General features: G+C 39.9%; 1 protein-coding gene across 3 annotated transcripts in view; it reads right to left on the bottom strand.

Annotated features, from left to right (window-relative positions):
* Positions 1–20,117, bottom strand: part of KLF12 (Kruppel like factor 12) — a 422,474-nt gene that overhangs the window by 204,349 nt on the left and 198,008 nt on the right. For all 3 annotated transcript variants that reach the window (XM_045011495.1, XM_045011488.1, XR_006578411.1), the window contains exon 4: positions 2,909–3,452. In XM_045011495.1, coding sequence (XP_044867430.1) covers positions 2,909–3,452 — 544 coding nt within the window. The remainder of the gene's footprint in view (positions 1–2,908; positions 3,453–20,117) is intronic.

The raw sequence follows: 20,117 nt of genomic DNA, 5'->3' as shown, positions 1-20,117 counted from the left end.
AGTATTTATTCTGCAAAGCACTTAAACAAGTGCATGTGCTTAAGTCCCAATGAAGTCAACACGACTTAAGCATGTGCTTAAGCACTTTTCTGAATTGGGCCTAGTAACACTAATGCTACTTTTGACTTAGATAAATGCATGGCACAAAGAATGTACAGATTAAGAGCCAGATTCTGCCACTGACAATTGCTCATGTTAACTGAGGGAAAAATTGGTCTCTAAACATTACTTTTTACATTGATATAAATGATCAACCATCAGGTGAAAGTTGAAGGCACACACAGATTTTAGATCAGGGGTCGGCAACCTCTGGCATGCGGCTCGCCAAGGGCAGCATCCTGGCGGGCCGGGCCAGTTTGTTTATCTGCTGCATCGGCAGGTTCAGCGGACCGCGGATCCCAACGTGGCAGATAAACAAACTGGCCCGGCCCGCCAGGTTGCTTACCCTGGTGAGCCGCGTGCCAGAGGTTGCCGACCCCTGTTTTAGATAATTCTGAATCTGCATGTCTCATTCATTTGACTGGAGGATATTGACACCAGTTTAATTTGCAGAGCAATGCCCTTTTATTATCCGTATATACTTCTTACGTATGTTAACCGAAAAAGCTCACCATTGAATTTAAACTATGATGTGCATATATGAAAATAAGATTTAGCTGTTAATTTATGCAAAATATACTGTTTATTGCCCTTCTTATTTGTATTGGTTTACATAACAAAGAAAGAAAACACACGCCAGAAAGAGCTAACAAAGAATGGCTACCTATTGTGGATTGTTACCATTATCCTTTTATTATAATTATTCAAATTATCTTGTACATTTCTATCAAAAGTATCAGTGACAGCAGAAAGGGTGCAGCTAAAGAGAAAAAAATTAAAGGACAGCTTAATCCCTTCTTTTTCTCTAGCTGAACATTAAGAGGTGCAGTGGTGCTGGGTAATGATCTCTGCCAATAATAGCACAAAGGAGAGGTTGTCAGGGTAGCTCAGTATGTCTGCATCTGAAGCTTGTGGGCTGAAATCCCCAGAGTACACTAAATTCTGGAATTTTGCTGGTGAACGGGGGTAGTGAGTTTCCACTCTCACAAACTGGGAAAGTACTGACTACAGATGTAGTTGTAACCATTGCCAGTTACCACCTTTGAAAAGTAAACCAACAGTTTCTGTACCTTAGGACAATACTCGTCAAGCTCAAGATCAGATTCAGCTCAATCCCAGTGCAAAACTCCAAAACAAAACATCAAATCAAGATTATTTATTTTACAATTATTTTACAGTATGTTGCAGCATGCTGCTTTCATTTATCATTTTTTACATAATGGCATAGGGCCCTAAAATTATGTCATTGTATAAAGTGTAATAAAATGTCTTAACCCACCATCATTTCCAGTCTCAGAACAAAAACCAGATATATTCTGAGTTAGTTTTGCATGTTCTGAGCCTATAAAGAGGGTAAGTTCCATTTTTGCAAGAGGCTTGGCTTGTTGACTTCCATACTAAAGCTAGGGGACTGAGGCAATGGGAGGGGAAAAACAAAGATTTATGAACAACATGATGCTACTAAAAACCATAAAACCCCGCTATTGCCAACAAACGTAATAATATTACACCAGAAATAGACAGAAGAGTCAAAAGAAACAATCTTTTGGGAATGACTGCATGAATCTCTTAATTAAGCACTAAGAAACTCTAGGGATGTTATAAAGCATAATGCTAAATGCTTTTCTGTCTCATGAGCCCTAAAAGTGAGATTAGCTATTAATACTCTCCCCTGCAGCTTGGAGCAAAAGCTCATTCTTTGGGGGGGAGATGTGATCATGTTCTACTTATCAACATGCAAGGATCTTTGACTCTAGCCTCCCTCATGTTCCTACCATTGCCACTAACATTTCTTGGTCCATTGTGCTTATAAAGCACCAATCACCATAGTATCTAGGCGGGCGCAGGTTGCCCACCACTGATCTAGACACATCTATTTTCTGTGTCCTTCCCTCCACCTTTTTCCTGTCTCCCTTCCTCCTCACATCTCATCAAAACTACTCCTCTTCAGCTCTCCCAATTTCTAATATTTCCTCCTCTCCTATAACTTCAGTGTCATCTTTTTGCTCTCTGCCTTTGCCCTTACAACTCTTCAACTGTTCTCCACTCTCATTTTCCTCCTCTTTGGAGCTCTTTCTCAATACAGGCCCACCATTCAGCCCGCACTCTCCTCATGCATTCTCTCCTACTTTCATGCTTGCATCTTGGGTTCTATTTCCGTAAAACTGATTTGCACTATTCACATTCCCTGTTTTCTCCTTCCATCCTACTGTTCATTCTAACAGAAACAACTGGAGGCAGGGTCTCCCACTGGCCCTCCTTAGGCTGAATGAAACCTGGTTCTATACCTTCCACTCCGCAGCTGTCACTGGCTTTTGCTTTGGAGGCCTTTCCTTCTCATATTCCTGCAACAGGGCTGTTCTCAAACTGAACCTCTCTCTCCTTTGCCTTCCTTAGGTCCATTCCAACTAGCTGTTTCTCCCTGTCCTTGTGAGTGGCTTTTTACTATTTCCCCATCTTCCTATTCCCTAATTTCAGTGCCAGGCACTCAAATACCAAAGTGATGATTATTAGTCATGACGGACAAAGTTTATCTCTGATACCACTCTATTGAATCCAATTAGGTTACACCAGGGATGAATCCAGACCCATCTGTTCTTTAGTTTTAAGGTTTCTTAAACTTTGTGGTAAAATAAGCTTCAGTAGATGAAAAAAATAGGTTTATAAGTTAACAGCATTTTCCAAAGAACTGTTATTCAGCTACCACAGGTTAATTTATGCTTTACAATGTTGACCAGCCAAGGTTACAGCTCCTGATATGCAAATGGTTTCAAATGAGCCTGGGATATGCAAAGCCAGCTTGTCTTACCTTTAACATGGCTTCTCCCATCCTCCAACAGCGGTACTACTATAGTGTTGTTCATATTTCCAGGTGATCTCACAGCTGTGTAGACTACAGGTACCGACTGCACCACCACTGGAATGCGGTGCACATGACTCATTTTGTTGGACTGTAAGTTCATGGGGCTTGAAGGTGGTACTGGATGGATTATGTGCAAAAACTGCTGGCCTCCAACACCAGATGCAGAGGCCACAAGAGGGCCTGGAGTTAATACTGATGGCACAGATGCCGCTGAAGATACTGATGTTATTACCGTAGGGGAGGAAGCTGGCCGACTAGAAGAAGAAGAAGTTGAAGTAGAAGAAGGAGAGGAGGCTGATGCTGTCATGGAAACCGGTGAAGATGAGGCTGCTATAGGGGATGACCTGGCTTTGTTTATTGACAAGTCCACTGGTTCAGTTTGTGTTTGGAAATGGTCTGTAGATAATGAATCCTCTGGGGGATCTGCCTTCATGTTATTTAACAACAAGGGTACAGCTTCCATGTCTGGATAGTTGTGGACGTTTGGAGACTGTGGGGAGGAAAAAAAAGAACATTTTATATTTTTAGTCACTGATATTAAATATTTGGCTAAGACAATTTAAACATTTAATTGATAATGCACATTTAACATGCAGTTCACACTTGGTTCTTAAACCACCGGAGATTTGTTTCTGTTCAATGTGGCAGCTCATGGCTGAAGGGGCAAAACATCAAGTATGAGGTGAAAAATATGCGTACTTCATCAGCGATATAAAATCCAACTAATATTTCCACATCATTGAATCGGAACAACATTTCTCTATTGGCTTACCATTAATAGTAGACAGTATTTGATTCCAGATTGCAACACTGCAAAATGACCTGTAAAAAGCAATTGCTGGGCTTTTTCAGACCTCACTTAATCTAATAAAACTCTTTCATACAAAGATACAATTAGTAACCTTTCTGTGCATTTCTTCTACATGTAGGTGGCTCAGAATATAGCCTCATAATCTCTAGAATGCTAGGTATCTCAGAATATCATTGCTGATGAGCTAATAAGAAATGCCCAAAATCCATTGCTTCAGACACACTAACTAAGTATCATACAATCAATTAATCCTCTTCTGGTTTTTTAGAATTAAACTATGTTAGATGTTTTTGTTGAAGGCTTTTCCATTGCCATTTTGAGCAAAAAAACAAATTCCAGGACATCGAGAAGATATAATGTGAAAGAAAAGTAGCAACATTTAAAATAAAGTAAAATAATAATATGAGTAATAATAATGATCATAATGGGAGACCTAACACCTTAAATTCCTAAATATGAAAATATGAGATATTCTAAAAGCTCCTGTCCATTCCAGGAAAGGAATATTTGGGGGGTTTGATTGATCATGATCTGAACGGCATTCACCTTCATCTTCCCTCTCCCCCCAAAAAAGTTCAATGGATGAATGACAAAAATGTTTAGAGGCATTAGACTTCTGTATGTGGAAAGAGTGAAAAAAATGGGAATGTTTAGTTTAGAGTGGAAATGAATAAAGAGACATAAGACAGGTACATAAAATAATGAATTATACCAAATTGTATAGAGAAGGCCTTCTTTTTATCCTCTCTCTCTCAGGGGACATCTAATTAAATTGAATGGCAACAAACTGTAAATTGATTAAAAGAAATACTTTCTTTATACAAGTATCAGAGGGGTAGCCGTGTTAGTCTGGGTCAGTAGAAGCAGCAAAGAATCCTGTGGCACCTTATAGACTAACAGACTGTTAGTCTATAAGGTGCCACAGGATTCTTTGCTGCTTTCTTTATACAATACATAATCAACCTGGGCAACTCTTTAGTACAAGATGATCTTGACTTTACGAGTTTAGCAGAATTCTAAAGAAGGATTAGGCATTTATATTATACTATACGGTGAAGAGTAAGGTTGGTTTTGTGGCTAAAGTGATGCATTGGGACTAAGCAGACCTGGGTTCCATTTATGGCTGTGACATATACTTGTTTGATTTTAACTTAGCCTCTCGGTGCCTGGGGATAGTAACAATTCTTTCTTTCTTTCTTTTTTTTTTTGCCCTCCCCATGCCCCCTTCGCATATTTAAAATGGTAAGATCTTTGGGACAGGGATCCTCTCTCTCTCTCTCTCTCTCTCTCTATGTATATGTACTTGTGTATAAATGTACACCCGTGCCAGTTGGGGCCTCCGCATGCTATTACAGTACAAATAATCAAAACAATAATTATATTATATAGCTAATGAGAACATGCACTATTCAATAGATAAGATAATTCTCTACACACTTACAGGATAGAAAATACCATGCTTCAGGGCATACTTCAATCACTGACTAACGTGGTTATAAAGAAATATTCTTAATGAAAAAAATATTCTGTAATTGCCCACTATGTACTCTTGTACCTTCCTTTGAAACATCATGCACTAGCCATCATCATCTGAACTACGTGGACCACTGGTCTGGGAATTTCTATGTTGATCTTGCAGTAAGGTGGTAAGTAGTTATAAGAATGGGACAGAGGAAAATGCATCTTTTTGACCATATAATTTACCACCTTGAATCACAGATTCATAGATTTTTAGATCAGAAGGGACCATCATGATCATCTAGTCTGACCTCCTGTACATTGCAGGCCACAGAACCTCACCCATTCCTGACACTGAACACTTTTTAGCGCTTTTACTTTAAAAAAATGAAAATTACATACATGATATAGAGTAGATTGGTTGCTACCACAATCATGTCACAGAATTTGGCAAGGTTAATCTCAGAACAGGGCTCTACATTTGATTGTGGTAGTTCTGACTTGTGTTTTGGAACAGCTGGCGTGCTGAGACCCCTGGTATCATATTGACCAGTATGGTCTCATTGTACTACCCGCTTGTCTCTACCTGTTATCTCTTGTCTTATACTTAGTCTGTAAATGCCTTTGGGCAGGTATTGTCTTTTTGTTCTGTGTTTATACAGTGCCTTGCACTAATGAGGTCCTAGTTCCTGTCTTTGTCTGCTAGTGCTACAGTAATACAAATAAGTAACAATAGTAACAACAATAATGTCCATACAATTATACTGAACTGGCCTTAAGCTGTGAAACTGCATTTGAAAACTTAACAAACCTCACAAGGATTTCCCAAAACAGAAATGAAAACCCTCAAAAATCAAGAGGGTTTAACCATGTCTGTACGTCAGTAAATTCAGGATCCCAATAATTCATTTTAGTATGCATTGTAAGAGACAGCAGGATGCATTTGAAGCCGCTGATGCTTTGGAAATCTTGTACGTAAAATAAAAACGGTACAGTCTCAAAAAGTACCCCCTATTTTGTTCGGGTGGATGGGAACACATATCTTTGCACCACTGCTTGACACTGACCTACTCCAGAAAGAATCTGCCATTCTGTATGGATCTCTGTCTGTCATGGAGGACATTAAGTGAGATTGCAAAAAGCTCAGATATCAGCTGTGTTTGCATTCAAATTCTAAACATTAGATCATCATTATTTTCTGGAAATGTATGGTATGAACAAACATTTTCCACCAAGAAGTACTATTCTAGCCTTAAAAAAGCAGGAACTCTTTGAATGAGAAAATGTATTAACCCGCATTTTTAAACAAGGAGAATAGCTGAATTCTCAGCATGTTATTTTTTGGCATCTTCCTAGAAATGTAATTAACTATTGCCTTCCTATCACTGAACAATGAATTTTATAGTTAAATTTAATTAATCTACTCACTTTTTATTCAATAATGCAAACCAGAAGGGTCAGAATACCACTGCTAAAGGGATCAGAGGAAAATGTAGTTTCAGCTGTTCATTCAGCTTATGAAGAATGTTGAATAAAAAGCCAATGGGGCTCCGTTCCAACCCTGCCCTTAGTCACCTTTATCACATGAGCTGGTGATGTTGGGGCCTAGCACTGAAAAACTGTTTGATGTCTGGAAAAGACTTTTCCCATATGGCTACACTGCCAAATTGCTGGGTGGATTTTTTTCACCTCCCATCAGGCATCCAGGAAGGTCTGGTTGGGGGGAGTGGGGAGTGTGCACTTAATTGTCACAACTTTGGCAGGTTCCAGTGAAGTTGGTGGGTTCAAAAAGGTCTGATGACAAATCACTGTAACTCAATGGGCTGCTTGGGTCTGACCCAGAGTACAACATGACATGGTGATGGGTGTGCCTCTTTGTCTCACACAGCATTGGCTCTGCTTATCTCATAGCTACAGCCTCCAGCATGGGGATTCCTGGGTATGCCTGATGGTGTAGAGAGGGTATTTCTTTCATACTCACCATCAGGTTTGTAGAGCCTGGGGTCTTGGTGCTCAGTTGAAATTGGCACTGGAACAGTCCAGTTGGGTAGTCTGAGGAGTGGGTCCCCATTGGTTAAGGGTTTTTACTAAAGTTACTGCTTCTGCATTTACCAATATTATAGCGAACGTCTCGTCTCCCTTTTAAAACTTTAAATCAATACTTCCTATAGTGCTCTGTTTATAAATTTGCCAGTAACAAATACTACCTGGAGCTCTATATGTATCAGTCCACTGCTACTAGATTGGAAAAGAAAGTTAATCTGACACAGCATAAAAACAAAACAAACAAAAACACCCAAAAAGCAAAAACATTATTGTGCATTTCAAGACTATTGTATAAATATGCTGGATGACACCTCATACCATGCTTTTCAAGCCTATCTACACAGAAACAGAGTTCTACTTTGTTGCCTTCCCACTGTTTCCCTGAATTTCACCTTTCCTTGCCATACTTTAGTCTATATTCTAAAGTCCTCTCCCATGCCTATTCCAGTCATATCACAACTCCTTTGAATCTTTTCCTTGGTTCTTGTCTATATCTAAACCAGGGACTGGCAACCTTTGGCACGCAGCCTGCCAGAGTAAGCACCCCGGCAGGCTGGCGTGGTTTGTTTACCTGCTGCGTCCACAGGTTTGGCCGATCACGGCTCCCACTGGCCACGGTTTGCCGTCCCAGGCCAATGGGGGCGGCGGGAAGTGGTGCGGGCTGAGGGATGTGCTGGCCACTGCTTCCCGCCACCCCCACTGGCCTGGAACAACAAGCAGCGGACAGTGGGAACTGCGATCGGCCAAACCTGCGGATGCAGATAAACAAAGTGGCCCGGCCCACCAGGGTGCTTACCCTGGTGGGCCGCATGCCAAAGGTTGCCATGATCTAAACGATGTAGGGCTTATAAATTCTGCACACCAAAGATACCTAACAGATCTGGGGAACCAGCAGAGGCTATAAACTCTGGAGGACCAGAGAGAATCTTGACTTCAGCAACCCTTCTCGGTGCTGTACAACTTACAAGCTTCACAGGTTACTCAGCCCCAGTAAGACTGTCCACTATTGTGAAGTTATTTTGCCCTGCCTGATGGAATTTATAAACTGAACAAAGAGCTGTCAGAATCTAAATTCCTCTTGCTCCCTGGCAGTGTTCTCACCAGGACAAACATGTTGTTATAAGTTTCATCAAAAGTCCTTGATGAGGACAATGGAATAAACTAAGTTTAGAATTCATACAATAAACTGGCTTTAAGACAAGAAGTTTAAAAAAAAACAAATCAGAAAACCTCCAATTGTTTGAATTATCACATATCACAAATGCCTTGTCTGATTACCATCAAACTGTCCCACATTATTCTCCACTTGCAGTGGAACTTACATGAGCAGTTTCAAATAAAATTATTTTGTTTTGGCAAAGTTAAAGGAGAGTAAAAATCAAACTTGTCCTGAAAAGCAGGCCACAATCAACCACAATCAACCACTGTTGCTCCATCACAATGGGGCTCAGCCCCCTGTGCTGTCAGAATTAGAGTGGGCTTAAGTGCCATAGCTTTCACCTCTGATTTTCATGCTTGGCAGGCAAGGTTTAGGTGACACAGGCCTGGTCTACATTATGAGTTTATTTCGAATTTAGCAGCATTAAACCGAATTGACACTGCACCCATCCACACAATGAAGCCCTTTATTTTGATATAGAGGGCTCGTAATATCGATATCTGTACTCCTCCCCGACGAGGGGAGTAGCGCTGAAATCGGTATTGCCATTTCGAATTAGGGTTAGTGTGGCCGCAATTCGACACTCCGGGACCTATCCCACAGTGCACCATTGTGACCGCTCTGGACAGCAATCTGAACTCGGATGCACTGGCCAGGTAGACAGGAAAAGCCCTGCGAACTTTTGAATTTCATTTCCTGTTTGCCCAGCGTGGAGAGCTGGTCAGCACAGGTGACCATGCAGTCCCAGAATCAAAAAAGAGCTCCAGGATGGACTGTATGGGAGATACTGAATCTGATCTCTGTATGGGGAGATAAATCTGTTCTATCAGAACTCCATTCCAATAGACTAAATGCCAAAACATTTGAAAAAAATCTCCAAGGCTATGATGGACAGAGGCCACAACAGGGACTCAACACAGTGCTGAAACTTAAGGAGCTGAGACAAGCATACCAGAAAGCCAAAGAATGAAATGGACGCTCATGGAGGGAGGGGTGACTGATGACTGTAGCTATCCCACAGTTCCCGCACTCTCCGAAAACCATTTGAATTCTTGGCTGAGTTCCCAAAGCCTGAAGGGTCAAAAACATTGTTGCGGGTGGTTCAGGGTATATGTCATCGCCCCCTTTCCCCCCCGTGAAAGCAAAGGGAAAAAAATCCTCTCTCACTTTTTTTCAATGTCACTGTATGTCTACTGGATGCTGCTGGCAGACGCGATGCTGCAGCGCTACACAGCAGCATTCCCTTCCCTTCCCTTGCCTTGTGGACAGCAGACGGTGCAGTATGATTGCTATCCATCATCGTTTTCCTGTGAGTGCTCCTGGCTAGCCTCGATGATGTCGGCCGGGGGCGCCTGGGCAAAAATGGGAATGACTCCTGGTCATTCTCTTCTTTAAGTTTTGTCTCCTGGAGATTCACTCCTGCTTGGAATATCATAGCAGCTGGAGGCTGCCCTCCCCTCCCCCCTTTGATATCTAATGGAGATTCAGTCCTGCCTGGAATATCATAGCAGCTGGAGGCTGACCTCCCCTCCCCACTTTGATCTCTGCTTGCAGAGGCAATAAAGTCAGTGTTGTTTCAAATTCATGCATTCTTTATTACTTCATCACACAAATGGGGGGATAACTGCCATGGTAGCTCAGGAGGGGTGTGGGAGGAGGGAAGCAAAGGATAGCATTGTTGCAGGGGCACCCCCTAGAATGGCATGCAGCTCATCATTTCTGCAGGATGTCTGGGGCTCTGATCCGGAGCGGCCGTTTGCCTCTCTGGTTCTTTAGTAGGCTTGCCTGATATTCTAGGCAGGACTGACTCTCTCTTTAGACAAAACTTAAAGAAGGGAGTGACCTGGGGAGTCATTCCCATTTTTGTCCATGCACCCCCGGCCGACCTCACCAAGGCCATTCAGGAGCACCCATGACAGCAGCAGATGGTACAATAAAACTGGTAACCATCATTGTCAACTTGCAAAGCAGCAGACGGTACAGTATGGCTGGTAACCGTCTCTGCTAACTTGCAAAAGGCAAGGGGATGCTGCTGTGTAGCGCTGTAGTACCGCGTCTATGAGCAACATACAGTAGACATATCGTGACAATGAAAAAAGGCTGAACGGGCTCCATGGTTGCCGTGCTATGTCATCTGCCCAGGCAATCCAGGGAAAAGGGCGCAAAATGATTGTCTGCCGTTGCTTTCACGGAAGGAGGATTGAGTGACGACATTTACCCAGAATCACCCACGACACTGTTTTTGCCCCATCATGCATTGGGATCTCAACCCAGAATTCCAATGGGCGGGGGAGACTGTGGGAACTATGGGATAGCTATGGGATAGCTACCTACAGTGCAACGCTCCGGAAATCAACGCTAGCCTCGGTACATGGACACACACCGCCGAATTAATGTGCTTAGTGTGGCCGCGTGCACTCGACTTTATACAATCTGTTTCCAAAAACCAGTTTCTGTAAAATCGGAATAATCCCGTAGTGTAGACATACCCCAAGAATATCTTACTATGGTTTTCCTAATGCTTCAATTTCAAAACAAAAACATACTAGATTCCAAATAAAGAAAATGACTTAGCATAGCACAACTAATTCTGCTTTAAGTAACACAATGATATACTTGGAATTCTTGTACAAGAAAAAAATGCATGTAGAAAGATTGGATTTAAGGATGTTTAATCTTATAGCTCAGTTTTCCCTCATTAAAATGGAAAATGTTCCTATTTCTTCATGCAGATGAGGGTGGAGACTTATTTAAATGAGTTCCCCAAGCTCGATGCAACTCATCCCATGAAGTAGGCAAGCTTCTCCTCCTCATCCTCTTAGGACTGGCCAAGGCACTCATGGAATAGGAAAGTTCGAACACACAATCAGTTTACACTGTCTTTTGGCATTCCAAAGAGCCACATAAGTAGAGTTCAGAATAGGGTTATTCCCCACCCCTCACCAAAAGCATCTCTTGTGTGCAAAACTTTTTTTGTTTAATTTAATAATTGTATGAATTAACTTTCTTTTAAAAGTAATAAAATAGATATCTTTGAAAAGGCCTTTCCATGATGACATTCACAATAGAGATAACGCATTTTACTCAAAAAGCTCCAACCAGCCAACCTTCCCCCCCCCGAAAAAAAAACACTCTGAAACAAATCAACCTTAAAAAAATTAAAGTAAATTAATAAAATCTAAAAATGTCAAGAACAAAACCCATATCCCATGAAGAGTTTTTACTACCCAAAGACAGAGACGCCATGAAATCCACTGGAGACTTTGCTAAAGCCACTGATTTTACCTGAAAGGTACCCAGATGGGTATAGAATAAGATACATAAGTCCAATTCAGACACTCATTTTTGAAAACTTAGCTTAAGTTTTAATATGCTCTAAAACTACAGGCTTTTGTGTTTGTTCACTTAAAGCTGCTGCCTCAAGAGTTTTTAGGATGGCAGAACAACTCCGTTTAGATTCATTACCTAAATGATCACACTTAAAGAAAAGCAAAACCCAGAACGCAGTGTCTGTCTTATACTCTCCACTTTTCATTGGCAGAGTAAAATAAAAAATGGTTCACAAAAAGTTAACACAAAACAAAGATCTACATTTTTTCCAACTGCCATTTTAAAATTTAATAGCTAGTGGGTAGAGAAAATTTTATAATCCTCTTCTCTGGGGCTGATTCACTGTTACCTATGCACTTTGTGCAGTCTTTTACAATAGGGAGAATGAATGCAAAATGATGCTAAATGCTACCAAATCCATCACTTTGCACTGGTGTGAATGACTACATAGGGTTCAGGGCAACATAGACTCAGGCCCATTAAGCTCAGAGAGAGCTAAATTTTACTACTACTCCTTTAAGAGTGCAACTTTTTTACCAAATGGTCATATGATCAAATATAATATTCATTTAAATAACGTTGTGCAGGCAAGGATCTAATGTGCTTTACAAATACTACCTGTGAAGTAGGTTAATAGTATTATTCCTATTATACAAACATGGAAATTGAGGCACACAAGGCCAAATCATCAGCTGAAATAAGTGGTCATAATTCCAAGGAGCTACCATGATTTCTACAAATTAAGGATCTGCCCTAAAGGAGTTAAAGGAAAAAAATTCAAATGCGGGTGCTTCAAGTTAGAAACATAAAATCTAAATTATTATTAGATTCTTATAGGTAACTTACACAAAGGAAATTATCCCTGCCCCATAGAGTTTATAATCTAAGACAAACAACGTGCAAAGGGTGGGAGAGAGGGACATAATTTAAATGTGTACATGTTTTGTAAACATTTTGTATACGTTATACAGACTTTTAAAAATTAAGTACACATTAATAACCTGGCAATTCTACTTACATATCCAGTTGTTGGATTTAGGGTATGTCTACAATGCAATTAAAAACCTGCAGCTGGCCTGTGCCAGCTGACTCGGGCTTGTGAGGCTTGGACTAAGGGTCTGTTTAACTCAGTGTAGATGTTCAGGCTCAGGCTGCAGCCCGATCCCGAATGTCTACAAGCCTGAGTCAGCTGGCACCGACCAGCTGGAAGTGTCTAATTGCAGTATAGACATACCCTAAGTTGTCAAACTAAGTACTAAAGCTTGAAAATTTTGGTCTGAAGTAATTTACCTTAGGTCATATTACAGTCATAGGGCTGTGGCAGAATTGAAGTATTGTATGTACGGTGTTGTCACCTAAAGACTGCAGATAGATACTGGGCCCCACTGTGTTAGGTTCTATGTATGTGTACCCCTAGGAGGCAGAGGTTGCGGTTCCCTGTGCTAGGCGCTGTGCTCATTACACTGTACCCTTAGATGAGTTATTAACTGCAGGGATTGAACCCACAACCTCTGGCTCTAAAAGCTAAGAGACTCAGCTCTCTTGGTCAAGGCTACAGCACATTGATCAACCCAGCGTCTACAGGGGGGCCAGAGTGCCATGCTGAGTAAATGGTTATGTACACATATGTAACTAAATAAAATGTAATAAAATAAAATTAACTGTCCCAAAGAGCTTATTGTCTATTGCATGATAAGAGCCAACAGGTGGAGAAAACACATTGTGGAAGGTCAATGTAACAGTGAATCTAGAATATTAAGCAGTTGCCTCAGCTTAATACTTATATGTTTGATTTCAAAATGGATGCTTTGAGCTCTGAATATTTAGAAATAAAATTGTCATTACTGGTATAGTTCTTGAGCAAAAACCAAACTGAGCACACGTGCTGTGTATTGCAAATGGCCCTTGTGTACAGCTTTGTTTTTATAAAGCTTGTTTATATAAACTATATAATACTCTAATAGTATTAAAACACATACATTATATATATATATACACACACATGCAAATATAAAATATAGGCATGTTAATACTATTAGAGCATTTCCATGACCCTGCTAATTCAGGACTGTTCTTTGCAATACAGCTTTGTTTATATGTATGTAGGACCTACAGAAAAAGATGCAATTTAAAAAGAACCTAGTCAGAGATGGGAAGATTGAGTTTAAAACTAACCATGCATAAACAGGAGGATGACATCAAAGTTTCCTGGTATGAATAATTTAAACTAGTTGATAATATTGCTTTTACTTATCCTTATCTTGCCTAGTCACACTAAGGTATTATTATTAAGGTATTATATACTAATTGGGCTGTGACATCATTCTGTTACAGCAACAGAAAAGAACATATGCCACAATTACAACATATCTTTGGCAACAGCTCAGACTTGGAGATGGGAGAAGTGGTTTAGAAGGAAAAGCGATCATCTTCCAAATAGCATTAATTTTTAAACACAAGTTTAACAGTGAACACAAATACATTTCATTTTCAAATTACTTATGTTTAAATAATGTATTTCTGAAGACTGAGTAAGCATTAAAGTTAGTTGTTAATTCCACCTCCATTCCCAAGACTCACAGAAGAAGTACCAAAGGACTTCTCCACTAGCACTGAAGAAAGGCTGGTGACTACTTCCTTCCAAAGCCAATGTTACTTAGACCATGGGTAGTTTGGCAGATGAAAGATGAAAGTGATACATTTCTTGAATGTGAAGACTCATTCTCTTTGGCATTACTAAGGTCATATCTAAACTAGCAAGCTTACAGTGGCATACCTGTACTGATGCAGCTGTGCCGCTGTAAGATCGCTCGTGTAGCTGCTCTATGCTGACTGGAGAGAGCTCTTCTGTCGATATACTTAAGCCACCCCCGATGAGCAATGGTAGTTATGTCAGTGGGAGAACTTGTCCGCTGACATAGCACTGTCCACACTGGCGCTTCTCTCACTGTATCTATGTGGCTCAGAGGGGTGGGTTTTTCACACCCCTGACTGACATAAGTTATATACTGAGAAAAGTGCTAGTGTAGTCATAGCCTAACTCTACCTGCTGTCATTGATCCTTTCCTCAAACCTGAATCAATAACGTATTTAAAAAGCTAGATGTTCAGCACAGATGTATAATTTATATTTTAACAGTATTATTAAATTGCTCCATTAAAGGGAGAAACTGAGAGAAATTCAATGCATGGCACAGTAATTTATAGGTAGGGTACAAGGTAATACTTCAAGAGAAACAAGAACTTTAAAAAGGCATAAAACAATAATGGTGTTTGGCCTAGTCTAGAATATTGCTTATGTACAGTACACAAAGCATATTTATAATATATTTCTGGACCCTGTACCTATACTTCAGTTTCAGGATAAAAGATAAAAACTTATAAATAAATGGCAGAAAATATCATAGAATCATACCAATTACTTCAGTAGGTCTATTTGCGTAAGTAAGTACTACTGGAGGGGTCGGCAACCTCTGGCATGCGGCTCGCCAGAGTAAGCACCATGGCAGGCCGGGCCAGTGTGTTTACCTGCCACGTCCACAGGTTTGGCCGATCGCAGCTCCCACTGGCCGTGGTTCGCCATCCCAGGCCAATGAGGATGGCGGGAAGCCATGGCCAACACATCCCTCGGCCCGCACTGCTTCCCACAGTCCCCATTGGCCTGGGATGGCGAACCGCGGCCAGTGGGAGCTGTGATCAGCCAAACCTGCTGATGTGGCAGGTAAACAAACTGGCCCGACCCTCCAGGGTGCTTATCTTGGCGAGTCGTGTGCCAGGGGTTGCTGACCCCTATACTACTGACATGAATGAAAGCTGCAAAGCTGGACAGTTAGATCTTTTAATATTTTCTCATTACTCAATGCCTCCAGCTTCTGATCACTTTTGTTGTTCTTTTCTGAACTTCCTCCAACCTGTCTATATCTGTCTGGTACTGCAGTGCCCATAAATGACAATAATATTCAATGTGAAGTTTTAGTTGTGCTATATAGAGGGAGAACAATTACTTCTTGCTCTATTTTGTAATGACTCTGTAGGTAGTCCAAAACTTTGTGTTGGGTTTTTTTGGACCACTGGAAACTCATGTGTTCCAGTCTATTTCCACCTCAACATCTCTTTCAGCATTACTGCTTTCCAAGTTTCTCTTTCCAATTATATATAGATATGTTTCAATTTATTTTCCACCAGGTGTATTCATTTTTTCAAGCTTAATCTGAGCCTATTATTTACTGCCCTTAATTCTAAACTCTCCAAGTTCCTTTTTATTTTTCAGACCTTAATGATATTTGCAAAACCACACAATTTAGAACATTTTTGAATCTCAAAATGTTCTTTATCTTCTGTGAAAGATAAATAAATTTGCAATAAATATGTTAGACAGTAGTGGACCTAATGTTGATCCTTGGGGCACCTCACCAGAACCTTCCACAGTATCATACAGTGTTATTTATTGTTACCTTTATTTGAAATGTCCAGATATTTTTCAGTCCATATGAAAATGTTCCTAGACCAACCAATGCAAATTAATTCTGATGGCAAGACTTCATGATGCCTGCGTATCAAGTGGCATACTGAACTCCAAATAGTTTGCATCCACTACGTACAGGCAGGGCTGGTTGCAGCACCTACCATAAAGGTTGTTCAACATTTCCCATTATATTAGTATTTATTATTTGTGTTACTGTAACACCTAGAAGCTCCAGTCCTGGACCAGGACCCCATTAGATGAGGCTGAAATTTTCTAGGCTGCATTGTCTGCCTCTGGCTGAATTTTATGGGAAAATTTCATCCAAAAATATCTTGCTCTGTCTGTTAAAAAATTCTGGAAACCTTTACTTTGAGAAGCTCTGGCACTTCCATGATTTGGAGCAGGGACTTGACATTTGGCAGAATGATAGCCTTTGTGTCAAGCATGTGCCCTGAGACCTCCCCATGAAAATCTGCCCAGTTCTGGGAAACAAGCAATATCTTGTGATTGAGCTACACAGAATAGTTTTTAAAAACTCTGTTGTATTTCATATAATGCAACCAATTCATTGTGTGACCTGAGAAAAGTCTCTTTGTCTCAGTTTTCATTCAGTAAAACAATATCAATAATATTCATCTACATTAAACATTATATGATTAATCCCCTTGAGTCTCCTTTTATGTAGGTAAAGACATATTAGCCCCATTTCACAGCTGGGAAATCTGAGGCAAAGAATTTTAAGGAGTTTTCCCAAGACCACAAAGCGGATAAGTGTCAGAGCCAGAATCAGAACTCCTCAGTTCTTTGTTCTATGCTCTTATCATAAGACCATGCTTCTATTCTCTATTTTTTCCAGATTTCTTTTTGAATAGTCAGTTCAATAAATACAATCTAAAACAAAAAATCAATCAAAACTCATTATACATATTTTAATTTTAGAATCTGATTCTACATAATTGTAATCTAATTTTGATTGTATGCAAATATCACATTTATAATCTATGGTAGTCAGCAGTGAGTTCTTGTTTCTTAGCATTTTCACTGCAAACTATAATATTCAGCTAAGCAACTGAACTAAAATTATCCTAAATATACATGTTTTAAAGTATATGTTTAAAATATCCATTTATATTACTGGGTGTGTTACAACAGAGAGGACTAAAGCGGTTTGGGTCATTTATTTGTTTCTTTTCCTTAGAACAGAGTAGCACGGAACTCAAATAATCACCATAATGCTAGTCATGGATGAATTTTGTTTCAGAGGCTTGCTTTTAAGACAGGAAACATCACTTTAAAAGAAGCTCCTCTTAATATCAACAACGGTTCAACAACTTCTCATTTCCTAACCCTACCTTAGCCCATTGACCAGCTTCAAAGTAAATCAGATTTCCTAAAATTTATTTAAACTTCTCCAAAGAACTTTTCAATAACAGAGCTTTACACATAAATAACAGATAGTTGTCCAAAATTATAAGGGATATAAGATGATTGTCTGATTGCATTCTGTGGCATGCAAGTGTTAATTTAGTAGTTGGTTCTTTTATACTCCTCCATGGTAACATGCCAGACGACTGCTTAGCTCCTGATCCAAAGCACATTGAAGATGGAAAAGGCTTTGGATCAGACCCACACACATCTTCTGCAAACATGGGGATATTGAAAGAAAAAGAGTTTATACTTTGTTTGCTTTTGATCTTCAATAAATATTCTATAAAATATTTATTTAGTTATTTAACAAAATATTTGACAAATAGATCCTATATTCTGAGAAGTGTATATATTATATATATATACATATACTGCCCATGTATAGTGCTAGGGCACAATGAAATACAGGTAAGTACTTTTGCTTGCATGATTAGTATCTTGAGCTATTTACTAACTACTGCACATAGAAGAGAAGTTCTGCAGCTTTACTGCAGTCATTCACCACACCCTAACCAAAATACTTTGTAGTATCATGTAATAGGTCAGAGAAAACGGGGCTTTTTATTCAGTGTTTATGCCATTTCTAGGAAACTAGGGCCAGATGGTCACAAGAGCCAAAGTTCCCACATATGCATCAGCTGCAGCTCCCATTAAGGGCCCTAAATGCGAGCAGCTGAACTCTTTCAAAAATTTGGCCGTTAAATGTTTAAGGAACATTCAAGTGTCAGATGTAAGAGTTGGTCCAAACTTGCAGCTCTGCTGCTTTACTTACCTGTCTTGAGAGGTACTATGTTATGCTAAAAGCTTTGATATGTTTGTTTAGTCCTCTTGAATATAATGTAGCTTCAAAAGAAGCAGAAAAGGCCAGTAAGTTTTATTATTATTTTAATTCATTATTATTATACGGACAAAAAAATCAAGACAAGCACATCAAATAGATCTGTCTCTGGACAGATTTAAGGGTGATTCCCCTGGGATACAGCTACTGCTAGTCTTGTTGGCATGTGGTTCCTGTTCCTAAGCTACTTTGCAGCACTAATTAGTATAGGCACATCAGACTATATTACATATTAAATGGAAGAATTCATGCTTAGTTCTCCCCCCACTCTGAGCTAAAAATAATATCTTTAGTTTTAGTATATATGTAACTTGGAAGTCTGAATGTGATCAAACTAAAAGCTGTGGATTACAGCTGTTTTACAAATGATTTGCTGTCTCATGAATTTGATTCAATAAGTCGAGCTCTTTACATTCTAACGAAACAGAGTAAGACTGCTGCTGACAAAAATAGCAGGCAAGGCTATGACTCCCCAGTGTTGCCACCTGAGGCAGGGCCACATGCAGATTGTGTCTATTAGGTCTTGCATGCATTTGAGAATTCTGATGTGATAATCACCCTTTGTTCCTTCTATCTTTCCGGTAACACACCTCACAACCATACACAAATGTGTTCCCAATGGTGCACAGGTGTTATGACTGTTTCGATTACACTTGATTTCAAACCAGACTAATCACCATCTCCCTCCCTGTAAATTTCCATCAGCACAACAACAATGTGGCTAGGAATTGCTTCCCAATGGTGCAAATAGTCCTCCTAATATCATTCCACAGCATTGCTTGCTGCTTAGATGGTTCATCTGGTCTACTTTCTGCACTCCACTCCACAGGGGCAAATTCAATAGGTGCCGCTTATCTGCACAAACAGTGGTGGGCACAGTGAGGAGCTCATTTGTGTTATTTCCCAAGCAATCTATTTAGGAACACAGGAACTGCCATACCAGCAAAGAACGGTGGTACATTATTTAGTATTCTGTCTCCAGCAGTGACCAGTACCAGATGTTTCAGAGAAAGGTCAAAGTAACCACAAAATGGACAATTATGGTATAATCTCACTGTAGGGGAAATTTCATCCTAATCCCATTAGTTAAAAGTTGTCTTTTACCCTGAGGCATGGAGGGTTTGTCTCTTCCTAACTTGAGGATTTAAAAAAAAAATGTAACTGTGGATGCTCTCATTCATATGAATATCATATCTTCTTGCATCCTGGCAAGCTCTTGGCTTCAATAACATGTAGCAATGAATTTCAGAGACTAATTGTGCATTGTTGAACAAAAGAAGTATTTTCTTCTATTTGTTTTAGTTTTGCTGCCTTTCACTTTCCTTTAATATCCCCTTATTACTGTAGTATGAGAAAAAGAAAACATGAATACTCTATCTAGCTTTCATTATTTTGTACATCTCTATCACATCCCTTCTTACTCATCTCCCCTCTCACTAAACAATACTGATCTTCTCCCTGTCTCTTCAGAACGAAGCCTTTTCATTTCTCCAATCATTTTCATCACCCATCTCTATATCTTTTATGAGATACAATGGTCAGAATTGATTGCAGCATAGCCGTTGTTATTTTTGTCTTCAAAAATTTTCAGTACTATGTTCAGCAGCTACTGATTTTGTAA

Source organism: Mauremys mutica, chromosome 1 (genome assembly GCF_020497125.1).
Source record: "Mauremys mutica isolate MM-2020 ecotype Southern chromosome 1, ASM2049712v1, whole genome shotgun sequence".
In the NCBI taxonomy this organism is placed as follows: Eukaryota; Metazoa; Chordata; order Testudines; family Geoemydidae; genus Mauremys; species Mauremys mutica.
This window is presented reverse-complemented; position numbering and strand designations above follow the sequence as displayed.